General features: G+C 52.6%; 1 protein-coding gene across 1 annotated transcript; it reads right to left on the bottom strand.

Annotated features, from left to right (window-relative positions):
* Positions 1–147: 147 nt before the first annotated feature.
* On the bottom strand, positions 148–15,768 carry ahctf1 (AT hook containing transcription factor 1; the record flags this gene model as incomplete). The annotated part of the gene is made up of 29 exons (XM_047031427.1): positions 15,692–15,768; positions 14,139–14,261; positions 13,176–13,429; positions 12,806–12,986; positions 12,476–12,680; positions 12,207–12,323; positions 12,024–12,108; positions 11,753–11,900; positions 11,549–11,681; positions 8,956–9,137; positions 8,617–8,678; positions 8,386–8,514; positions 7,971–8,061; positions 7,773–7,862; positions 7,231–7,371; positions 6,226–6,330; positions 5,801–5,897; positions 5,494–5,614; positions 5,193–5,249; positions 4,911–5,057; positions 4,475–4,665; positions 4,253–4,391; positions 3,965–4,096; positions 3,715–3,862; positions 3,220–3,370; positions 3,043–3,147; positions 2,502–2,634; positions 2,181–2,399; positions 148–867 (listed from the first exon to the last, which is right to left on the bottom strand). Coding segments are annotated over exons 2-29 (4,404 nt in total), but the record flags the coding sequence as incomplete, so codon positions are not given.
* Between the last annotated feature and the right edge of the window lie 6,115 nt (positions 15,769–21,883).

Below are 21,883 nucleotides of genomic sequence, written 5' to 3'. Positions count from 1 at the left end.
GTCCTCCTCCACCACCACCACCTTCTCCTCCTCCACCACGACCACCTTCTCCTCCTCCTTCTGCATGTCCTCTTCCACCTCCTCTTCCTCCTGGTCCTCCTCCACCACCACCACCTTCTCCTCCTCCACCACGACCACCTTCTCCTCCTCCTTCTGCATGTCCTCTTCCTCCTCCTCTTCCACCTTCTCTTCCTTCTGGTCCTCCACCACCACCTTCTCCTCCAACACCACAACCTCCTCCTTCTGGTCCTCCTCCTCCTCTATATTCTCCTCCTCCTGCTCTGTGGTCTCCTCACCTGGTTCCTCACCGCTGACCACCTCACACACTTCTTGGTGACCTTTAGGTCCCTCGACCACTTCCAGGTCAGGAGGGTGTTCTACTTCCTGTTGGGCAATGGGCTCCTCCTCCTTTTCTACCACTTGGTCTTCCTGTTCTCCGCGAACTGCCATCTTCACTTCTTCAGGAAGCCGCTCTGCTGTCACTTCCTGTTCCTCCGACTCAACTTCCTGTCCATCAGCCTGCTCCTGTTCCAAAGATGGGAGAGCACTTTGCTGTTTGGCTGCTGCGGGCCCTTTTTCCTGGAGGGACAGCACTTCCTGTGCCTCCGTGTCCCTCTGGGAACCTTGAATCACTTCCTGTATGTCGTCCTGTAGAGGTCCCTCCCCCTCCAGGTCCTCGGGAGGGAGGGCGTCGTGGAACTCCAAGTCGGCTGATTGGACGGACGCCAGGCTCATGTCTAGGCCCAGGCTGAGTCTCCCCGGCAACGGTGTTCGCAAGAGCCCCGACAACGCCATCTCCACGGCAACCTCCTGGATTGAGGATCCGCTCTCTGACTCAAGGCGCTCCAACTCCCTCTCTGTTGCCATCTGTAGGTCACAGGAAGAATGACATGCAACTTGACACAGGAACACAGATATGACACATTACAGATATTTTTGTATGTGTGTCAACAAATACAGGAAAAACTTAAAGGGGTCTTTGACTGCAAACCGAGTTTACCTTGTCATAGTTGAATAACGACAGTTCGTTGGGTAAAATGGACATACGCTGAACCTCAAAGTCCATTGACACCTATTTCCAAAGCAAATCTCACAATTTGAAACTGCTGCTGTAAAACGGGTGGTTTAAAAAAAAATCCACAGAGTTGACGTCAACTCCCCCACCCGCCACCTACTGTCTTCTTCTGACAACCGCCTGGTGGTCCCACCGCTCAAGACCACCCCAACACAACTAGTTCTCCTGTCTGGCCCCCCAATGGTGGAATCAACTCCCCACCTCCATCAGAGACACTGACTGTCTCTCCACCTTCAAGAGAAGGCTCAAGACACACTTGTTTCCGGGAGTACAACGGTACTTGGGAATGGTTTGCTGGACCGAATGTTAGTTTCCTCAAGGATCACAATGACTCTTGCTTAGAGACTTGTTGCTCTTGTTGGTTAGTGATAACAATACTAACGTATCAAGCTGAAGTATGAAGTTGTCACTACGAGTTATTAGCCATACAAACGTATCGAGCTGAAGTATGATGTTGTCACTAAGAGTTATTAGCCATACAAACGTATCAAGCTGAAGTATGATGTCACTACGAGTTATTAGCCATACTAACGTATCAAACTGAAGTATGATGTTGTCACTAAGAGTTATTAGCCATACTAATGTATCCTGTTTCTAGCATAGGAAGAATGTGTGATGATTTTGTTTATTGGCAATGGGGCTTATCTAAATATTAATGAGCATACCATAAAAAGGGAGAAAACCTCTTTTTATTCCAGGGCTTTTTCACAGGGTGCATTAGGGCTCATAGAACAGCACCCGGGCCATTTTCAGCCCAACCAATGTTACATACCCTATTCAGAGACCTTAAGGAACAGTGTGAAACACCCTATAAAATCAGTAAATGACCCCTTTAACCTGTGTGTCATTCTGACCCATCAGTCATTGTGACCCACCGTCGTATTGCGACAACTTTACCGCATACAAAAACAAAGTGAAGCATTTTCTTTAAACCGTCGGGCTGTCTCAGACCCCCCACATTGCGAAGGTTAAAAGAAAAATATTTGTATTTGTATAGGGTAAAATTGGGTAAACAACGGTGGTTCGTTATGAACCTTTGGGTCATGTGACCCGAAGGCAGCACAAGGGTTAAAATATTCTATCCAAATGGAGGTGGTGCACTGACCCCGTTTCTCCAGAAGGCGTCGCCCTTCTCTGGGTGGGAGAGCTGTGCCTCCTCAATGAAAGTGATGCGGCTCTCCTTGGGGCGTGGCGGGGGCGTGAGGGAGCGGGCGGGGGAGGCGGAGGGGGAGCCCACGGGGGTGGGGCGCAGGCTGGAGCGGAGGATGGACTGGGGGGTGAAGGAAGAAAACACAGGACCCGACGCAGCCAGCGCCCTCGCTCGCTGAGAAACACACACACACACACACACAGGTAAAACACACTTGTCCCTCCGTCCGTCCCTCCCTCCCTCCCTTCCTCCCTCCCTCCCTCCCTCCCTCCTCACCTTGACCACCTGTGGGGTCTGCAGCAGGGACAGTTCGGGGGCCTTGGTGGCACTTCTAGGAGGGCCCCAGGTCCTCCTGGGGGGGGTGAGCAGGGGGGCCGGGGAGAAGGGGGGCACCACCACATCCAGGAGCCTGGGTGGGAGAGGGCGGGGTTAGCATTTGGTCCAGTATCTGCCTGGACTGACCTGATCAACCAGCTCATTCTTAGAGCCAGGTGGGCTAGAGTACTGTTGAGCTCAGGCAGGTAGCTTCAGGGTTAGGGACCCCTGGTCTAGTCCATAAGGAGCTACAGACACTTTCATTCCTTAATAACAGTTTACAGGAAGACTTTACATTCAGGTTACATTAACTACACCTGCCATGCACCGTAATGCATCCAGTTAGCCAAAGCTGGGTCCATGTCTGTGTTCATGAACACGTTACGTCTGCTAACCGATCTGATCCCACTACGGGGCCACAGGTCCACTGACGTCCTCAAGAGGAGTTCCTGGGTGGGACACATTCAAAGTTGTGCTGCAACACAGACAAGGTTAACCTCACCTGGACTTCCTCCTTGCTGCCATGGTGATGGGGGTGCCCAGGAAGGGGTCTGGGCGGTCAGGGGGCAGCAGGGGGGAGGGAGACTTGAGCCCGGTTGTGGTGGGGCTAGGGGGCAGGAGAACGGTTTAATACACACACACAAACGCCACTTGACCGTGTGAAGGGGAGGAGTCTCACCTTCTGAGGGGGGAGCTGGGGGGGAGGGGCTCCTTGCCCACCCACACCTCTCCGATCTTGGTCAGCACGTCACTGATGAAGCCCGCCCTCGTCAAAACCTTTTCACTGGCCAAGCGCCTGGGGACACTGGAGAGAGGCTGTGGACGAGAGACTGAGGAGCAGGGTGACGAGGAGAGGAGCAGGGTGAGGAGGAGAGGAGGAGAGGAGCAGGGTGAGGTGGAGCGGAGGAGAGGAACAGGAGAGGAGCAGGGTGAGGAGGAGAGGAGCAGGGTGAGGAGGAGAGGAGCAGGGTGAGGAGGAGAGGAGGAGAGAGGTTCAGAGTGTAAAGCTTGGTGTAAGAGTTGTTAACCAGTATAAATCATCCAGAGCTTTTTACAAGTGCTGACCACACCAGGGCCCTATACACAGTAGAGAAGTACTGGCATACTCCCACACACCTTCACCCCCCCCCCCCCACACACACACACAGACACAGTCTCTCTCCCCCACACCCACCATGTGTGAGGAGTGTGGAGGGGTGCTGGTAGGGCCTGCTTCTCTCCAGGGCCAGTCTGCGCTGGGTCCGGGGCAGGACCTTGCCGTACATATCCAGGATGGAATTCCTGGTGCTGGAGCGCTCCTTCACCCTGGAATCCCTCTCGCTCTGGACAGAACAACAGCAGCTCACACCCTCACTTGGACACACTGGGGGAGCGTGTGTGTGTGTGTGTGTGTGTGTGTGTGAGAGAGAGGAGAGAGAGCGTACCACCATGTTGGTCCTGAGGCTGTGGTTGAGCTGTAGAGCAGCAGTGTAGTTGGACTGCTGGAGGTAGTGAACCAGGAGAAGCTCTCTGTTCTGGAGACCCCCCCCACTCTGCAGGAAGCTCTCTAGACACTCCTGACACACAGAAACAGTCGCCCAAGTGATGTTAGTGTGTAGCCAGGGTTACAGTGTGTAGCCAGGGTTACAGTGTGTAGCCAGGGTTACAGTGTGTAGCCAGGGTTACAGTGTGTAGCCAGGGTTACAGTGTGTCGCCAGGGCAGCGCCCCCTACCTGCTCCCGGAGGTGTAGCGGCAGGCGTAGTAGCAGGGTCATTAGACCCAGGTCCTGACAGCCCAGAAACACAGCAGCCAGCAGCTCCTCCACCCTCTCACCCTGCTGCCTCACCAGGCCCAGCGCCTCCACCACACACCTGGGGACGGGACACATGGGGAGAGATGTTTTAATGACACACACACACACACACACACACACACCCATATCTCCCCTCCCTACCTGTTGTGCAGCAGCACGGCGATGCAGAGCGGGGCGTGCTGTGGTGCGGCCAGCAGGGGGCGTGTGGCTTGCAGGTAGCGCAGAGCCAGCAGCGCCTGGCCCTGGCTGAGCAGGGCCTGCAGCACCCAGCTGTGGTGCCAGGCCCAGGGGGCCGGCAGGGAGGACGGGTGCAGGAGCAGCTCCAGGGAGTTCTGACCGGGCCAAGGGCACAGGTTAGGGGGTCTGTGTGTGTTTGCACCTGGTGTGTGTGTGTTCCTGGTGTGTGTGTGCACCTGGTGTGTGTGTGTGTGTGTGTGCAGCTGGTGTGTGCAGCTGGTGTGTGTGTGTGTACCTGGTGTGTGTGTGTGTGCAGCTGGAGTGTGCAGCTGGTGTGTGTGTGTGTGTACCTGGTGTGTGTGTGTGTGCAGCTGGAGTGTGTGTGCGCACGTGTGCGTACCTGGTAGTCGTGGTGGTCCAGCAGCCAGAGTCCCTGCACCAGTTTGACCAGTCTGACAGGGAGGGAGAAGGCGGTGGGGAAGGACTCCACACACGCTGCACTCTTACTGGGGAACGTGTACATGACATCCAGCAGCAGGTAGATGACCTGGGGACTGTTAAGGAACACACACAGGCTGGAGGGGCTACAGTAGTCATGTGTACGTTCCCAGGGTGTCCATCCCCAGCAGCATTATGAGGATGCATTACTAGGATCAGCAGGGCTGAGCTACAGGAAGGATACAAGGGCATGTTTAGCTGTCTCCTCCACATCCTCCAGCAGGTACACGTCCAGCAGTGCCTGGCAACCAGAGAGCCAGAGAGAGAGAGAGCCAGAGAGAGAGACAGAGAGCCAGAAACATAGAGAGAGACAGAGAGAGAGCCAGAAACATAGAGAGAGACAGAGAGCCAGAAACATAGAGAGAGACAGAGAGAGAGAGCCAGGGAGCCAGAAACATAGAGAGACAGAGAGAGAGAAACAGATAATCAACATGGGTTTCTCATGACCTGATGTTTCCCTCCCAGCTGGTGGTGATAAAGCTCACATGCAGGGTGGGGGGCGGGTACAGTCCAGTCCCGCCCTTGTCCCGCCTCCACAGGTCGGCCACGCGCTCGCCACACTGGCCCACCAGCCCGTCAATCATCAGGCCGTCAGAGCCTTTCCCCCTGCAGGACCAACAATGACAACAGTGAACAGGCAACAGCGTCATAGCGACCATCCCAGCATCAAACACTCAAGACTAAGCTACACACTTGTGATCTTTGATTTCCTGAGGTACTGGCTACATGCTCACTTCTATCATTTTAGATTAAAGCTGTTGTAACTCCAGTATAAGTGTAGAGCTGACTGACCTGTGGAGGCTCTGGAGCTCCTCCCTGCGGAGGGTGTAGTAGCCCCTGATGGCCGAGTACCTGTAGAGGGGCCTGGAGATTGGAACCGAGTCCTCGTCTGGGGGGAGAACAACAGCCGCTCAGAAAGGTGGAGGAGGATGTGCAGAGGGCAGGAGGAGGTGTAGGAGGTGCAGAGGGCAGGAGGAGGTGTAGGAGGTGTAGAGGGCAGGAGGAGGTGCAGAGGGCCGGAGGAGGTGTAGGAGGTGCAGAGGGCAGGAGGAGGTGCAGAGGGCCGGAGGAGGTGTAGGAGGTGCAGAGGGCAGGAGGAGGTGCAGAGGGCAGGAGGAGGTGCAGAAGGCAGGAGGAGGTGCAGAGGGCAGGAGGAGGTGCAGAGGGCAGGAGGAGGTGCAGAGGGCAGGAGGAGGTGCAGGAGGTGCGTGCCGTACCGGAGCCCTCGGGCAGGAGTCCCGTCCTGCAGAACCAGAGCAGCACCTTGGCGTACTGGGAGAGGAGAGCAGACACCATGCTCTTATTCAGCAGGCCCTGCTGCCCTGCACACACGTAGGACAGGAAGACATATGGAGGGAATGTGAGATATGGATGCAGAAATGCATGTACCTGTGTGAGTGTGTGTACCTCAAGTTCAAGTTCAAGTTCAAGTCTTTTATTTGTCAGGTGCACAGAGCAACACAAGGTTAGACTGGGCACTGAAATTCTTAAGACAAGACAACGCAAGCACTTGGCATAACAAAACATATAAGTACACAGAACAAATTTACATCTATGCTGAGCTTAGATAAGTGAACTTCCTAAATATACAGATAGCAATAAATAAACGACTATACTAACCCTAACACTAAAACTTCCTAAATTACAGATAACAATAAATAGTACGCTATACTAACCTAACTGTGTGTTAGGTTAGTATACTATACTATACTAAGTAGTATACTATACTATACTATACTATACTATACTATACTATACTATACTATACTATACTAACTGTGTGTACCTGTGTGAGTGTGTGTACCTGTGTGTGTGCGTGTATACCTGTGTGAGTGTGTGAACCTGTGTGTGTGCATGTATACCTGTGTGAGTGTGTGTACCTGTGTGTGTGCATGTATACCTGTGTGAGTGTGTGTACCTGTGTGTGTGCATGTATACCTGTGTGAGTGTGTGTACCTGTGTGTGTGCGTGTATACCTGTGTGAGTGTGTGTACCTGTGTGTGTGTGTGTACCTGTGTGAGTGTGTGTGTGTACCTGTTTGAGTGTGTGTACCTGTGTGTGTGTGTGTACCTGTGTGAGTGTGTGTACCTGTGTGTGTGTGTGTACCTGTGTGTGTGTGTGTACCTGTGTGTGAGTGTGTGTACCTGTGTGAGTGTGTGTACCTGTGTGAGTGTGTGTACCTGTGTGTGTGCGTGTATACCTGTGTGAGTGTGTGTGTGTACCTGTTTGAGTGAGCGTCTGGGCCTCCTTCAGCAGGCAGCGGAGGATGATGCTGAGGTTGCCCAGCAACCTCTGGCTGTGCTGGAGATGCTGCAGGATCTGGGGATCTGTGAAGTTGGAGGAGCTGTCGAACAGAGGAGCACCTGGACACACACACACACTACATTTAACTGTCTGGAAAGAGTTCCTCCACTTATAGCAATGCATAGAGCGAGAGAGACCTACAGTAGGGTTAGGGTCAGAGTCACCTACAGAAGGGTAAAGAGACCTACAGTAGGGGTAAAGAGACCTACAGGAGGGTCAGAGAGACCTACAGGAGGGTCAGAAAGACCTACAGGAGGGTCAGAGAGACCTACAGGAGGGTAAAGAGAGACCTACAGGAGGGTCAGAGACCTACAGGAGGGTCAGAAAGACCTACAGGAAGATCAGAGAGACCTACAGGAGGGTCAGAGAGACCTACAGGAGGGTTAAAGAGACCTACAGGAGGGTCAGAGAGACCTACAGGAGGGTCAGAGAGACCTACAGGAGGGTCAGAGAGACCTACAGGAGGTGTCCAGGTCCATCTTGGTGTGGACCACCTTGTTCCAGGTCCACTCCAGGATGTAGCGTAGAGAAACAACACAGCCTGGAGCATCTGCAGAACACACAGCTCTTACTACACACACACACACACACCACGGGGGGGGGGGGGGGGGGGGGGTATCAGGATGCCTGTGTGTGCTGTCAGGCTGTGTGTGCTCACCTTCGGTGGTCCACTGCCTGATGCAGCCTGTGATGAGGCTCAGAGAGCTGGTCTCCACCGCTGTGCTCAGCACCGCGTCTAACTGCTCCTCCTGCACACACACACACAGGCTGAAGGGTGTGTGTGTGTATCCGAGACAGGCTGGAGAGTGTGTGTGTGTGTGTGTACCTGAGACAGGCTGGAGAGTGTGTGTGTGTGTGTGTACCTGAGACAGGCTGGAGAGTGTGTGTGTGTGTGTGTGTGTGTACCTGAGACAGGCTGGAGAGTGTGTGTGTGTGTGTGTGTGTGTGTACCTGAGACAGGCTGGAGAGTGTGTGTGTGTGTGTGTGTGTGTGTGTACCTGAGACAGGCTGGAGAGTGTGTGTGTGTGTGTACGTGTGTGTGTGTGTGTGTGTGTGTGTGTGTGTGTGTGTACCTGAGACAGGCTGGAGGGCTGGAGGTGTGCTAGGCGTGAGGACACCAGACCAGACAAGAGGCAGCGAGAGTAGCAGGAAGATATCACCTCACTGGACACCAGAGACACCTTCTTCAGGAAGCTCAGGGTCTGCACACACACACACACACACACACACACACACCCAGGCAGGCAGGCAGGTGAGAGGGATGTAGTGTAGCTGACAGAAGATGAGCTGCTGTAGATCCTCACCTCCTTTTGGTACCCTGAGCAGCTGAGGTGGACCAGGCCTACGCTCAGCAGACAGCTGGCCTCTGTGCGCACACACACACACACACGAAGCATAAAACACCATGAACACCATTCAAGCACAGAGTTTATTTTGTATTTTTTTAATCTAGTGTGTGTTGGATCCGTTTATATGTTGTGTGTGGACGTGAATGCATCGAGTAATAATTTGACACAGTAATCAAAGTGAAGTGTGTGTGTGTGCAGTCAGTACATGTGTGTAAGCAGTATGTGTGTGGTATGTGTGTGGTATGTGGTATGTGTGTGAATGTGGTATGTGTGTGAATGCGTGCGTGTACTTGCCGAAGTTGTATGCGGTGGGGCAGAAGAGGGCGTCAGGGGCGGGGCAGGAGGGGGGCAGGCCTCTGCTGAGGGAGCGCTCATGCACCTGCACGTCCAGCAGGGGGCAGGACCACCAGGCCTCCCCCACACCCTCCACACACCACACCGCCTGGTACGCACAGCTCCGCAAGGACTCCCCCGCTCTGGAGCACACACACACAGGGAGAGAGAGAGACGCACACACACACACAGGGAGAGACATACACAGGGAGAGAGAGAGACGCACACACACACACAGGGAGAGAGAGAGACGCACACACACACACAGGGAGAGAGAGAGAGACGCACACACACACACAGGGAGAGAGAGAGAGACGCACACACACACACAGGGAGAGAGAGAGACGCACACACACACAGGGAGAGAGATACACAGGGAGAGAGAGAGACGCACACACACACACAGGGAGAGAGAGGGAGAGAGAGACGCACACACACACACAGAGAGAGAGATACACAGGGAGAGAGAGAGACGCACACACACACACAGGGAGAGAGATACACAGGGAGAGAGAGAGACGCACACACACACACAGGGAGAGAGAGAGACGCACACACACACACAGAGAGAGAGAGAGACGCACACACACACACACAGGGAGAGACATACACAGGGAGAGAGAGAGACGCACACACACACACAGAGAGAGAGATACACAGGGAGAGAGAGAGACGCACACACACACACAGAGAGAGAGATACACAGGGAGAGAGAGAGACGCACACACACACACAGAGAGAGAGAGAGAGACGCACACACACACACAGGGAGAGAGAGAGACGCACACACACACACAGGGAGAGAGAGAGACGCACACACACACACAGGGAGAGAGAGAGACGCACACACACACACAGGGAGAGAGAGAGACGCACACACACACACAGGGAGAGAGAGAGACGCACACACACACACAGGGAGAGACATACACAGGGAGAGAGAGAGACGCACACACACACACAGGGAGAGACATACACAGGGAGAGAGAGAGACGCACACACACACACAGGGAGAGAGAGAGACGCACACACACACACAGAGAGAGAGAGAGACGCACACACACACACAGGGAGAGACATACACAGGGAGAGAGAGAGACGCACACACACACACAGAGAGAGAGATACACAGGGAGAGAGAGAGACGCACACACACACACAGAGAGAGAGATACACAGGGAGAGAGAGAGACGCACACACACACACAGAGAGAGAGAGAGACGCACACACACACACAGGGAGAGAGAGAGACGCACACACACACACAGGGAGAGAGAGAGACGCACACACACACACAGGGAGAGAGAGAGACGCACACACACACACAGGGAGAGAGAGAGACGCACACACACACACAGGGAGAGAGAGAGACGCACACACACACACAGGGAGAGACATACACAGGGAGAGAGAGAGACGCACACACACACACAGGGAGAGACATACACAGGGAGAGAGAGAGACGCACACACACACACAGGGAGAGAGAGAGACGCACACACACACACAGAGAGAGAGAGAGACGCACACACACACACAGGGAGAGACATACACAGGGAGAGAGAGAGACGCACACACACACACAGAGAGAGAGATACACAGGGAGAGAGAGAGACGCACACACACACACAGAGAGAGAGATACACAGGGAGAGAGAGAGACGCACACACACACACAGAGAGAGAGAGAGACGCACACACACACACAGGGAGAGAGAGAGACGCACACACACACACAGGGAGAGAGAGAGACGCACACACACACACAGGGAGAGAGAGACGCACACACACACACAGGGAGAGAGAGAGACGCACACACACACACAGGGAGAGACATACACAGGGAGAGAGAGAGACGCACACACACACACAGGGAGAGACATACACAGGGAGAGAGAGAGACGCACACACACACACAGGGAGAGACATACACAGGGAGAGAGAGAGACGCACACACACACACAGGGAGAGAGAGAGACGCACACACACACACAGAGAGAGAGAGAGACGCACACACACACACAGGGAGAGACATACACAGGGAGAGAGAGAGACGCACACACACACACAGAGAGAGAGAGAGACGCACACACACACACAGGGAGAGAGAGAGACGCACACACACACACAGGGAGAGAGAGAGACGCACACACACACACAGAGAGAGAGAGAGACGCACACACACACACAGGGAGAGAGAGAGACGCACACACACACACAGGGAGAGAGAGAGACGCACACACACACACAGAGAGAGAGAGAGACGCACACACACACACAGGGAGAGAGAGAGACGCACACACACACACAGAGAGAGAGAGAGACGCACACACACACACAGAGAGAGAGAGAGACGCACACACACACACAGAGAGAGACATACACAGGGAGAGACACAGTGTTTTGGAGTTTCATCAGAAGATCCCTGGTGAACATTTACAGGGTCTTTGTGACAACGTGAGAGATTGGGGTTCTAATCTCCCAGCCTCCTTCCCAGCCTCCCTCACCCACTCTCCCTCCCAGCCTCCCTCACCCACCCTCCCTCCCAGCCTCACCTGAGGGAGTCAGGCATCTGGGCGTGGTACCAGCGGTTGATGTCGAACACACAGATGTAGGTGGAAGGGTTTCCCTGTCCAAAGGGCTTCACCTGCCAGCTGAATACAGACACGCTGGTGTCTGGAGACGCTACTGTGGGGACATCACACATTGAGAGGAGCGTGTGTGTGTGTGTGTGTGAGAGGTGTGTGTTAGGGAGGTACCTTCGTTGACGCTGTCGTCCCTGTCTGGGTTGGAGTGGCGGATCTTCTCGATGGTCTGGCAGCTGAGCAGGCGATAGCTGCTGCCCCTCCCGGGCCAGGCCGCCTCTGCTAGGGCCTGGCTGTAGCGCTCTTCACAGTACTCCAAACCCTGAGGAAGAGAGGGGGGGCACCTTACAGTTACACAACCTTCTGGAAACAGACTGTCCCAGAAGTCCTGTTACAGGTAGATGGCCAGTACAGTTAGCTGTCTTCCAGAGGATGTGGTGCTGACCTCATATAGTATCCTGCCGGATGACAGACACTTCCTGTCACTGAAGGCCAGCTGGAGCAGGTGGAGGCTCAACACATCTCCCTCACTGGAGGAGAGAGAGGGGGGGCAGACAGTAACAAAGTGTAAGAGGGTGGAGGAGAGAGAGATGGTGGAGAGAGAGGGTGAGGGTCCAAGGTGACTCACTCCTCCTGGGATGACTGGACAGCCCACAGGTAGCAGCAGTTCCTGGGATCGTTTTCAGGCTCCTGGAAGGTGAAGGCATGAACAGGCACCCTGCCCCCTTCCAGCTGGGAGTGGTACCTGAGAACACACACACACAGGTTACACAGGTGGTCCCCCGGTGGAGGGTGTCAGGGGCATGGAGGGTGACAGGGTGGGGTGTGGAGGGGTCAGGGTGGGGTGTGGAGGGGTCAGGGTGGGGTGTGGAGGGGGGTAGAGGTGAGGGTACCCACTCCCTCTTGAGGGTCTTCATGTTCCAGAGCTGCAGGGTTCCGTCAGTGGAGCCCACAGCCAGCTGGTTGGTGCGGGGGAGGTACTGCAGAGCCGACACCCCGGGCCCTGATGAGCTGAGCTGCACACACAGGTGCCTCCCCTGCCTGGCCTCCATCTCCCTCAGCCGGGGGACCTCAGAGGGGGACAGGGTCACCACCTCCAGGTCTGGGGGGAGGAGAAGGGGGGAGGGGCCGACATGATTATAGAAGAACAGAAACAGGAGCCAGAAGGAGGGTTAGAGACGGAGCATGCATGCAGAGATGTCCTGAAGACATGACGACAGAACACACCTGAAGCCTCTAGCTCACTCTGACTACAGGACAGGTCGTCCAGACACAGGTCAACCAATAGGATGTGGCCCAGGTCTGTAACCACGGCAGCCACGCCAAAGAACCAGCGCAGGCTCTGGTGCAGGTGCTGCGTGCCTGCGCCCGCGCCCCCGTAGCTCACCAGGGGCTCGATGGCTGTGATCTGGGGAGGAGACGCTCTGTAAACACACCACTCACACAGGACCCACTACAGCACTCAGAGACTGAGTGTGTGAGGAAGGGAGAAAGTGAACTTAGAACCCAAGATTGTGTGTACCCAAGACAGGCTGGTGTGTGTGTGTGTGTGTGGGTGTGAAATGGCAACAAGGCAGCCACAGTATGTCTGACTCACCCTGCCTGGTACAACCACAGCCTTCACCACGCGTGCAATGCCCAGGTCGTAGAGGCACAGCAGGCTTCCCTCAGTGGCCGCCAGCCCCACCAGGAGACCCGACCTCTTCAGCCAGCTGAAGTCCCTGGCAGCCAGCACTGTGGGGGGGTGCTCCCCCCCCCCGCTGAAGCAGTAAGCTGACCGCCGCTCCCCCGTTACGGCATGGACCACCTCCAGGTGGGGGCCACAGGCCAGCCAGGCCAGCCCACTGCGACCTGCGGGCCACAGGACGAGCAGCAAGGTGGAGTGAGAGGAGGAGGAGGAGGGTGGGGGCCACAGGACGAGCAGCAAGGTGGAGTGAGAGGAGGAGGGTGGGGGCCACAGGACGAGCAGCAAGGTGGAGTGAGAGGAGGAGGAGGGTGGGGGCCACAGGACGAGCAGCAAGGTGGAGTGAGAGGAGGAGGAGGGTGGGGGCCACAGGACGAGCAGCAAGGTGGAGTGAGAGGAGGAGGAGGGTGGGGGCCACAGGACGAGCAGCAAGGTGGAGGGAGAGGAGGAGGAGGGTGGGGGCCACAGGACGAGCAGCAAGGTGGAGTGAGAGGAGGAGGGTGGGGGCCACAGGACGAGCAGCAAGGTGGAGTGAGAGGAGGAGGAGGGTGGGGGCCACAGGACGAGCAGCAAGGTGGAGGGTGAGGAGGAGGAGGGTGGGGGCAGGGGGATTGATTAGGGTGGGGACTTGGAAGTCAGTTTTAAGCAGTCAGTTTTAAGCAGTCAGTTTTAAGCAGTCAGTAGGTTCCTGTGCAATGTTGTTATAGGTGATTCTAATTCTTATCAGTTATTAGTGCAGGTTCTCTAGAGCTGATCAGGGCTTGGATCAGATGGTAGTGAAGGAGGTAGGATGCCCAGTCATGCTTGTTTACAAGTGACTGGGTGTGATTAGTAAGCTAAAAAAGGGGAAGCGGGGGGAAAGGATGGATGCCTTACCAACAGTGAACTTCCCACGTAGCACAGAGTCCAGGATGATCTCATCCTCTCCCAGCACCTCCACCGTCACCCTGGGAAACGGCTTCAGGCCACTGGTGGTCTGGGCAGCTAGATCCCCCATCACTAACACAACACAGGGTCACACGTCACTGACACAACACAGGGTCACACGTCACTGACACAACACAGGGTCACACGTCACTAACACAACACAGGGTAGCACGCTCATACTGCATCACATGTACATAGCTCCGCAACCCACATGTTCAACAACGCAGACCATGTTATGCATCAAGAGTGCATCTCTTTTTGTCTCTGACACTTTCTCACTCTCTCTTCCTCTCTGACACACACAACTAAGCGCAGACAACTGGAAAGCTTTCATCAGTGCAGGCTTGGTATGTGAAACTGCAGCCAGTGGACCAACACGGGACGCCGGTCTGTTGTGGCAGTTGCAGCCCGCTGCTGTAAATAACTGTACACAGGCGTAACTTCAGAAGTAATCTAACTCAGTGTCTAACGCGTTATAAAGTAACGATGCTACAAAAACAGTTCTTCCCTTTATCATATCAGCGACTTAAGGAGGACTTCGTCCTCCACCATTACTATGCATAATGACAGTTGCTGCAACTGTCAACCACACATAAACTAGGAACCACACATTATTCGTCATCAGCTAACTTCGTCTGTCGGGTAAATAAATGTGCAAAATGTGATATATTCAAGTTAGCCGTCCAATCACGCCTCCTTAACATGAGAAGGAAGAACATATCATGCCTGGTTTGTTTTGAGACATGTCAACATTTCCCTGTAACAGTGCTACAAGAACATTACAGCCAAGTGAACAGCAGCAGCTAGCTGTCCAGGTAGCTAACCAGCTATCCATGCAGGCTGCAGCCTATCTGAATGAACTCCCGCGCGACTTAGCCAGAGCGGCTAGGTACAAACCACGTTTGGCTCCACAACTATCAAGTACAAAGTAGCAACAACAGTCAGCCTACAGTTGCCGATGGTGATCATCGTAGCGACATACATACGAAACGTCAAAACCAAAAGCAAGCTAGTTTACCCCAAAATGCATGAATGGATCATGTTAGTGCTCTTAGAAATAGATAGGGATAACGCTACTTACGTTAGATAGCAGCTAGCTGCCTACCTACACACGCAACTTCTGACTGGCAAGCTAGTCAAGACTCTTGGCTAGAACTGAATCTAGAATCTCCTTACAGGGAGATTTAACAGAAAATATGCATACATGACCTTGCTAGTTAGCTTGCGTCTGTATTTGGGATGAATTAAAACAACAACAACCTAGCTAGCCGGTTTGCTTGCTAAGTTTAAAATGTGCACGCGTGGGCCTGGCTAGACAGTTAGCTGTGTTGCAATCGTTTGTAGGCGCCAAGCTAGCTGTCTTCCAGCTGCCCCGTTGTGAGTAAAGTTGCCATTAAGTTGGTGGCATGTACTGTAGCAGTAAGACAAGTGAATGTTAAATAAAGTTGGTAGAAGTTAGCTTAATCTGACATCTACATTACATACAGTTAGTAGGTAGCTACCAACGGTCAGCAACGTTGCTCTTTCAGCGAGTTCCAGGTGCAAGATGTTGGAGCTAGTCAACTCAGTGTAGTTTAGCTACCCGAGCTGACTACGTACCAGTCTGTTGACAGCCGTACTACTGGTTGGTATTCGATCTCAGATCTTCATGTGTGTTGCGATGCCTCCTTTCTGTCACAACGTGATCGTCATTCAGCGTCAAACATTTGGTCTTTCCGGTCAGATTCTAAACGGACAAGACAGCCATTTTTCTATTGCTCTGGGACAAGGCTTGTTGAAGATCCGCCTCATCTAGCCAATCAGAGCCGAGGTCTTTCGTAATTTTGTAGTCCAAAATGACCCGCGAGTAGTTATCAAATATACAATTATGTCGTTATAATTTTTTACATTGAGAAAATGATTTGTCTTGAACATGTACCTTCACATTTGCAGATGCACAGATACAAAACACAAATAATAACCTGTCTGCAGAACCATGTGATCCTGACCAGTCTTCCAGACAGTCCGCTCCTGCAATATATTTCCTCCACCACCAGGGGTCAGAGCTGTTCTTTCAACCATCCGGCACCGCGCCTGCTGAACAACACATCCAATTAGGTTTTGTTCTGACAATTGTTGCACATTGTTTATTGTGCCCAAGTATCAATGCAATTATGAAACATGCAACTAGATTGTGTATTTTTGAAATTCTGAGTATTTTCATCCATTCCATGCATGTTTAAGGTGTGGTCTTTCACAGCAGAAGTCATCCAGGTCTCCTTCCCTCCCTCCCAGTGTGGGGGGGTCTGCAGACAGGAGAGGCCTTTGAAAGTTACATCAGAGAAGGCCTTGATGATGTTGCCCTCCCTCCCCACATCCTCTCCATGACATGACTCTCTGCTCCCAGGACATCAAAGGGGGCTGGTGGGCATGGGGACAGTGGGGGGGTGGGTGGGGGGGGGTGGGCCGATCCCAGGTGATGGCAGACCCAGTCCTAGGGAGCACCTTTTCCCAAGGGAGTATCCAAACACTCTACCCCAGGAGAGAGGCTCCCTCCTGGGCTCTCCCATTGGTCTGGCCCCCCTAACCTCCAGATGAACAGGCATTGGTGAGGTGTTGATGTAGTCCAGATCCTCGATCACAGAGAAGCCCACCTTCAAACTGGCTTGAAAGAGGCCTTCATCCCCACAGCCCCACATCTCCACACACACACTTCTCTTCTTCTGTGGGTTATGCTAACCCTAACCATCAAGGCCAGATGACTGCGTCCACTGTTAAAGGCTGAAGCTGTCATGCCCTCTCCCTCAGCCCCCTAGCGGCAGGTTTGGTTTGTTTCTGTGTCTCCCTGGGGTGGGTGTGGCCATGGCCTCCAGTCCCAGCTAGTGGCACAGAGATGGCATTCTGATAGCACAGCACGGCCCACAGAAGCACAGGGCCCTGGGTGTCGTCCTGAATGACAAGCCCCTCGCTTGGCTCTCAGGTCCCTTGTCTCCCTGACCCTCCTCCAGAGGGATGTGCCAGGCCATCACCTGCCCCTGCCTCCTTTGTGTTGCCCACCGTGCTTCTCTGTGGAAATGGAATCAAAAGAAATAAGGTGCAGAAGGGGGGAGTGGTGTGGGGGGGAGGGGGGGGAGTGGTGTGGGGGGAGGGTAGCGGGGCTTTGTCTTGGGATTTTGGTCCCATTTGACGTTCGGGAAAGAGGAGGGCAGGCTCGGCAGAGTGCCTGACCATGCTGCAGACTAACACTGCTGGAGCACAGACACACATGAGACCCACCCTTAAACTCTCTCTGCTCTCTCTCTCTGCTCTCTCTCTCTCTGTGCTCTCTCTTTCCGCGTTACACACACACACTGTTGGGACAAAATAGCAAACCACCTGAGATGCTTTATCTCTCTCCATCCAGCCAATTGGAAGCCTAGTGTCTGCTAAATAGACAACTATCGCTCTGATTATTAGTTTCATTGTTCGGATCCCCATTCAGACCTGAATGCGCTCATGTCAGGTAAAAGCAATCTCATCGTAGCTGTTCAGGTCTGTAAACATTGGAGTTATTACGTGTTCCTTCCATCCAGCATCTGGCTGGCTGAGGGCCCTGCTGTGAGGCCAGCGTGCGGCGTGCTGAGGGCTGTAGATCGGCTGTTGACGCTGAGGAAGAGGAGGCATGTCTCCCCTCTCAGAGGAGCGGGGAGGGGGGGGAGGAGCCGTCCATCAGGAAGAGACGACATTCCAACGTGTCAGTGCAGCGTGAGCCTGCTTCCTGTCCCTCTGAACAAACACAGGAGGGAAGGAGGGGGGAGAGGGGAGGAGGAGGGAGGGGAGGGGAGGAGGAGGGAGGGGAGGGGAGGAGGAGGGAGGGGAGGGGAAAGGAGACGGGAGGGGGGGAAGATTCTCTATAAACAAAGCCACAGGCTGTTTCAGGAGTGAAAACGATCTGTTAATTGCGGGTACAATAATTTCCGGTGTGGAGGGAGATCCTTGGAGGAGGGAGATCCCTGGAGGAAGGAGATCCCTGGAGGAGGGAGATCTCGGAGGAGGGAGATCCCTGGAGGAGGGAGGGTGAGGCTGGGAAACCAGCCAGGTACAACATTGCTTCAGGCTACAGTGGTCAGCTGTCTAATCCCCCCAGGTGAAGCATCATCATTCACACGTGTTACTGGTGTAACAGACGTGGTCTTGCAGGTGACCCATCATCATTCACACGTGTTACTGGTGTAACAGACGTGGTCTTGCAAGTTCCGTCAGAGGCACTGTCCGCTCCAAGTCGACTCGAGTCGAACTTACCACGTCTGACTTCCCAAGCGCCACCACTACAAACTACGCCAACAAAAAGCTCGCGATTTTTGACGCGGGTGGCCTGTTACATACTTGAAGAATGAGTTTCACCACACACCGGCTACATTGGTCCATAGAGGAAGGAGGGTCTGCACATGTAAACACACACATACACGTGTGCAAACACACATTCATGCACACACCTGTTTTTTGCATTACCTACAGTTCCATGCAACATCAGGGTTTTGTACGTTACAGTTACACTGTGACAATCGATTCTGGACGTCGCTGACATCATTCAGGTCAAGTTCAGATTCAGAGGTTCAGATTCGTCTCAGAGCTGTCAAAACCCAACAGCTGCAGCCAGGCGTGGATTAATGCACAGGCTTGCCTAGGCTGCAGCCTAGGGGCCCCACGTGTGCAGGTGGCCCCGGATTGGCCGGATTGTTTTTTAATATTTTAAATGTACTTCAGCGGGAAAAAAACAAAGACCCTAATTGGCCCATAAGAATCTTTTTCTTAATAAGCAAGTGATTGTGACTTCGGTCACGTCTGTCCAATCAGCTACTGCTGGTTTAACTCATGTCAATCATATTCATTACTAACTGCTATTTACTATTAAAAATATTATCATTACAATAGAAAATGTGTTTTGAGCCGCTGAAATAAACATTTCATAATACCTGACAAGAAATGTGCCGAACAAATCCGTATGTTGTCCAGATTTTTCCCTAGTAGATGTTGGTTGAGCTTTACCAACCACAAGCGCCTCCTTTCCTCTGACAATCTCTGGCATTCCTTTCCCTGGTTTTTAATAACTTTTGGAAGTCGATAATATACCAAGTGTTTTTCACGATCTGTCCTATTTGTACAACCTGAAACACGGCAATAATTCACGATTTTCCTTGACGACGTTCGGGATATACTTCAGTGCCAGTGGTTTGTTGTGATGCGGAGTGCCTCCAAGATGGCGACTCCCGGTCTGATAACGCGTCGGTGAAAACCCTCTATATGGCAGCCGTCCAAATAAACACGTATTTGCAGCGAACACTTCATCAAAGCTAAGCACAAGTTAAGTTTAACACAAGTATATTCATTATGATATTTTTTGCCATAAAACACATCTTTATGTAATCGTTTGACATCCGTCAACTGCAGTGGTCGTAGGCTAGTGAGATAAAGTTAGCTAGTCAGCTAAATAGTTGGGTTGTTGTGTTAGACCCAACACTTGCAGTTTGTGTCCATACCTTTCCCTTTCTTTAGTTGAGAGGTGATCCAAAGAAACGTGGGAAGGTAAATTTGCCGGGTTTTGCTGCGTCTCAACGGTGTGAGCCGCTATCGCCAGCAGCTTTCTGCCCTCGAGGTCACCGAGCATGTCACGTGACTGAAAACTATGAATTGCTAGATGGCATAGTGGCAGAAATACCGAAAGAAAGTATTAAAGTGGAGCACTAAAACGCAAAATACAAAAGTTAACAGAACAACGTGACCAAGATATCCTGAAACAAATCACGAAATTGAATGGATACTTCAAGGCTGCTGAATCTTCATCCAGTCGAAGACAGGATCCACAGCAGGAGGACTGCCAGCTAGCATCGGCCATCGGTAATATTTCAACGAATTTGGGAGAGTTAGTGGTATTGGTAGTGTGTGGTATTAGTACTTTTAAGGATTTGAATACTTCTTCCATCACTGATGTTGTGATTTTGCCCCAGTAAAACATGGTTTTCTGTACTGATGCAGATGCTGTAGCCTACCTTTTGGTTAATAAAGCTAAAAGAGATACCAGCTTGCAGTTGAACTGTGAATGCAGGGTATTCTGTTGCTTTGCTGTTTATAGTTACATTCCGTTCATAGTAATTGTTTTGAGAATGTGGAGGGAAAGGGTTATATCTGGTATTCTTTCCACTTACATCTCTTATATATGTATATTGAATATATACGTTCTTTATAAAGCTAGCTAGCTTCCATTTTGCAAAAATAACTCACTCTGGTGGAAGCGTCGGAAATAACTTAGGGCTGATTCTAGCGCTGTAGGAATGTAAAGAAAACACTGTAGAGTTGGCTGTCTCAATGTGTGTGTATGTCAGTTCACCTTATTTGCATCTGGACCATTTCTAGTAAAGCACAATATTTAAGAGGAGGGGGGGGGGGGGTTCACACAAAGAGCAGCCCAGGGCCCCTGACCACCCTAATCCGCCCCTGGCTGCAGCATCTAGTTTCAAGTTTATTTTCCATTTGTCACAAAGACGGGTACTGTAATCAATTGTACACTTCTCTGTTTTAATCTAATGTCTGTTTAGGGTTAGGTTTTCTTTGGGTGAATAAACGTTTTTACAAAAAGGTTTCGAAAGGTACAAAAAAGGTTTTTGAAAAAAAGGTTTAGAGAAAATAGTTTAGAAGGAAATATGTTTTACATTTACATTTAGTCATTTAGCAGACGCTCTTATCGAGAGCGACTTACAGTAAGTACAGGGACATTACCCCAAGGCAAAGAGGGTGAAGTGCCTTGCCCAAGGACACAATGTAATTTTGCACAGCCAGGGATTGAACCGGCAACCTTTAAATTACTAGCCCAATTTCCTAACCGCCCAGCCACCTGACTCCCCCAGGGTTTTGGTGTTAAGTCTGAAAAAAAAAGTTCAAAACATGTTGGCGTCAAGGATGAGAACTTGAGGACTGTACTATATTCTACTGTACTCTATTGTGCTGTGCTTTAAACTACTAGGAGAAAGAGAGAGAGAGAGAGATGCTTACTATGTCAGATCATCTCCGTCCTCCCAGGGCAGGCCTGCTGCCTCTGGAATGTGTTTGTGACCACAGAAGAATGCAACACACAGAGCTACTCTGGCTTTAGCTCAGAATCAATGGTGGTTAGCCTCTTGCTTTTGTCTCTGGTGCAGCTCTCTCTCTGATGCAGCTCTCTCTCTGGTGCAGCTCTGGTGGTGCTCTGGTGCAGCTCTCTCTCTGGTGCAGCTCTCTCTCTGGTGCAGCTCTCTCTCTGGTGGAGCTCTGGTGATGCTCTGGTGCAGATCTGTCTCTGGTGCTGCTCTGGTGCAGCTCTGGTGCAGCTCTGTCTCTGGTGCAGCTCTGGTGCAGCTCTGTCTCTGGTGCAGCTCTCTCTCTGGTGCAGCTCTGTCTCTGGTGCTGCTCTGGTGCAGCTCTGGTGCAGCTCTGTCTCTGGTGCAGCTCTGTCTCTGGTGCAGCTCTGTCTCTGGTGCTGCTCTGGTGCAGCTCTGGTGCAGCTCTGGTGCAGCTCTGTCTCTGGTGCTGCTCTGGTGCAGCTCTGGTGCAGCTCTGGTGCAGCTCTGTCTCTGGTGCAGCTCTGGTGCAGCTCTGGTGCAGCTCTGTCTCTGGTGCAGCTCTGGTGCAGCTCTGTCTCTGGTGCAGCTCTGTCTCTGGTGCAGCTCTGTCTCTGGTGCAGCTCTGTCTCTGGTGCTGCT

This window comes from Hypomesus transpacificus, chromosome 12 (genome assembly GCF_021917145.1).
Source record: "Hypomesus transpacificus isolate Combined female chromosome 12, fHypTra1, whole genome shotgun sequence".
Classification (NCBI taxonomy): Eukaryota; Metazoa; Chordata; class Actinopteri; order Osmeriformes; family Osmeridae; genus Hypomesus; species Hypomesus transpacificus.
The sequence above is the reverse complement of the archived record's forward strand: the minus strand, read 5'-3'. Positions and strand labels throughout refer to the sequence as shown.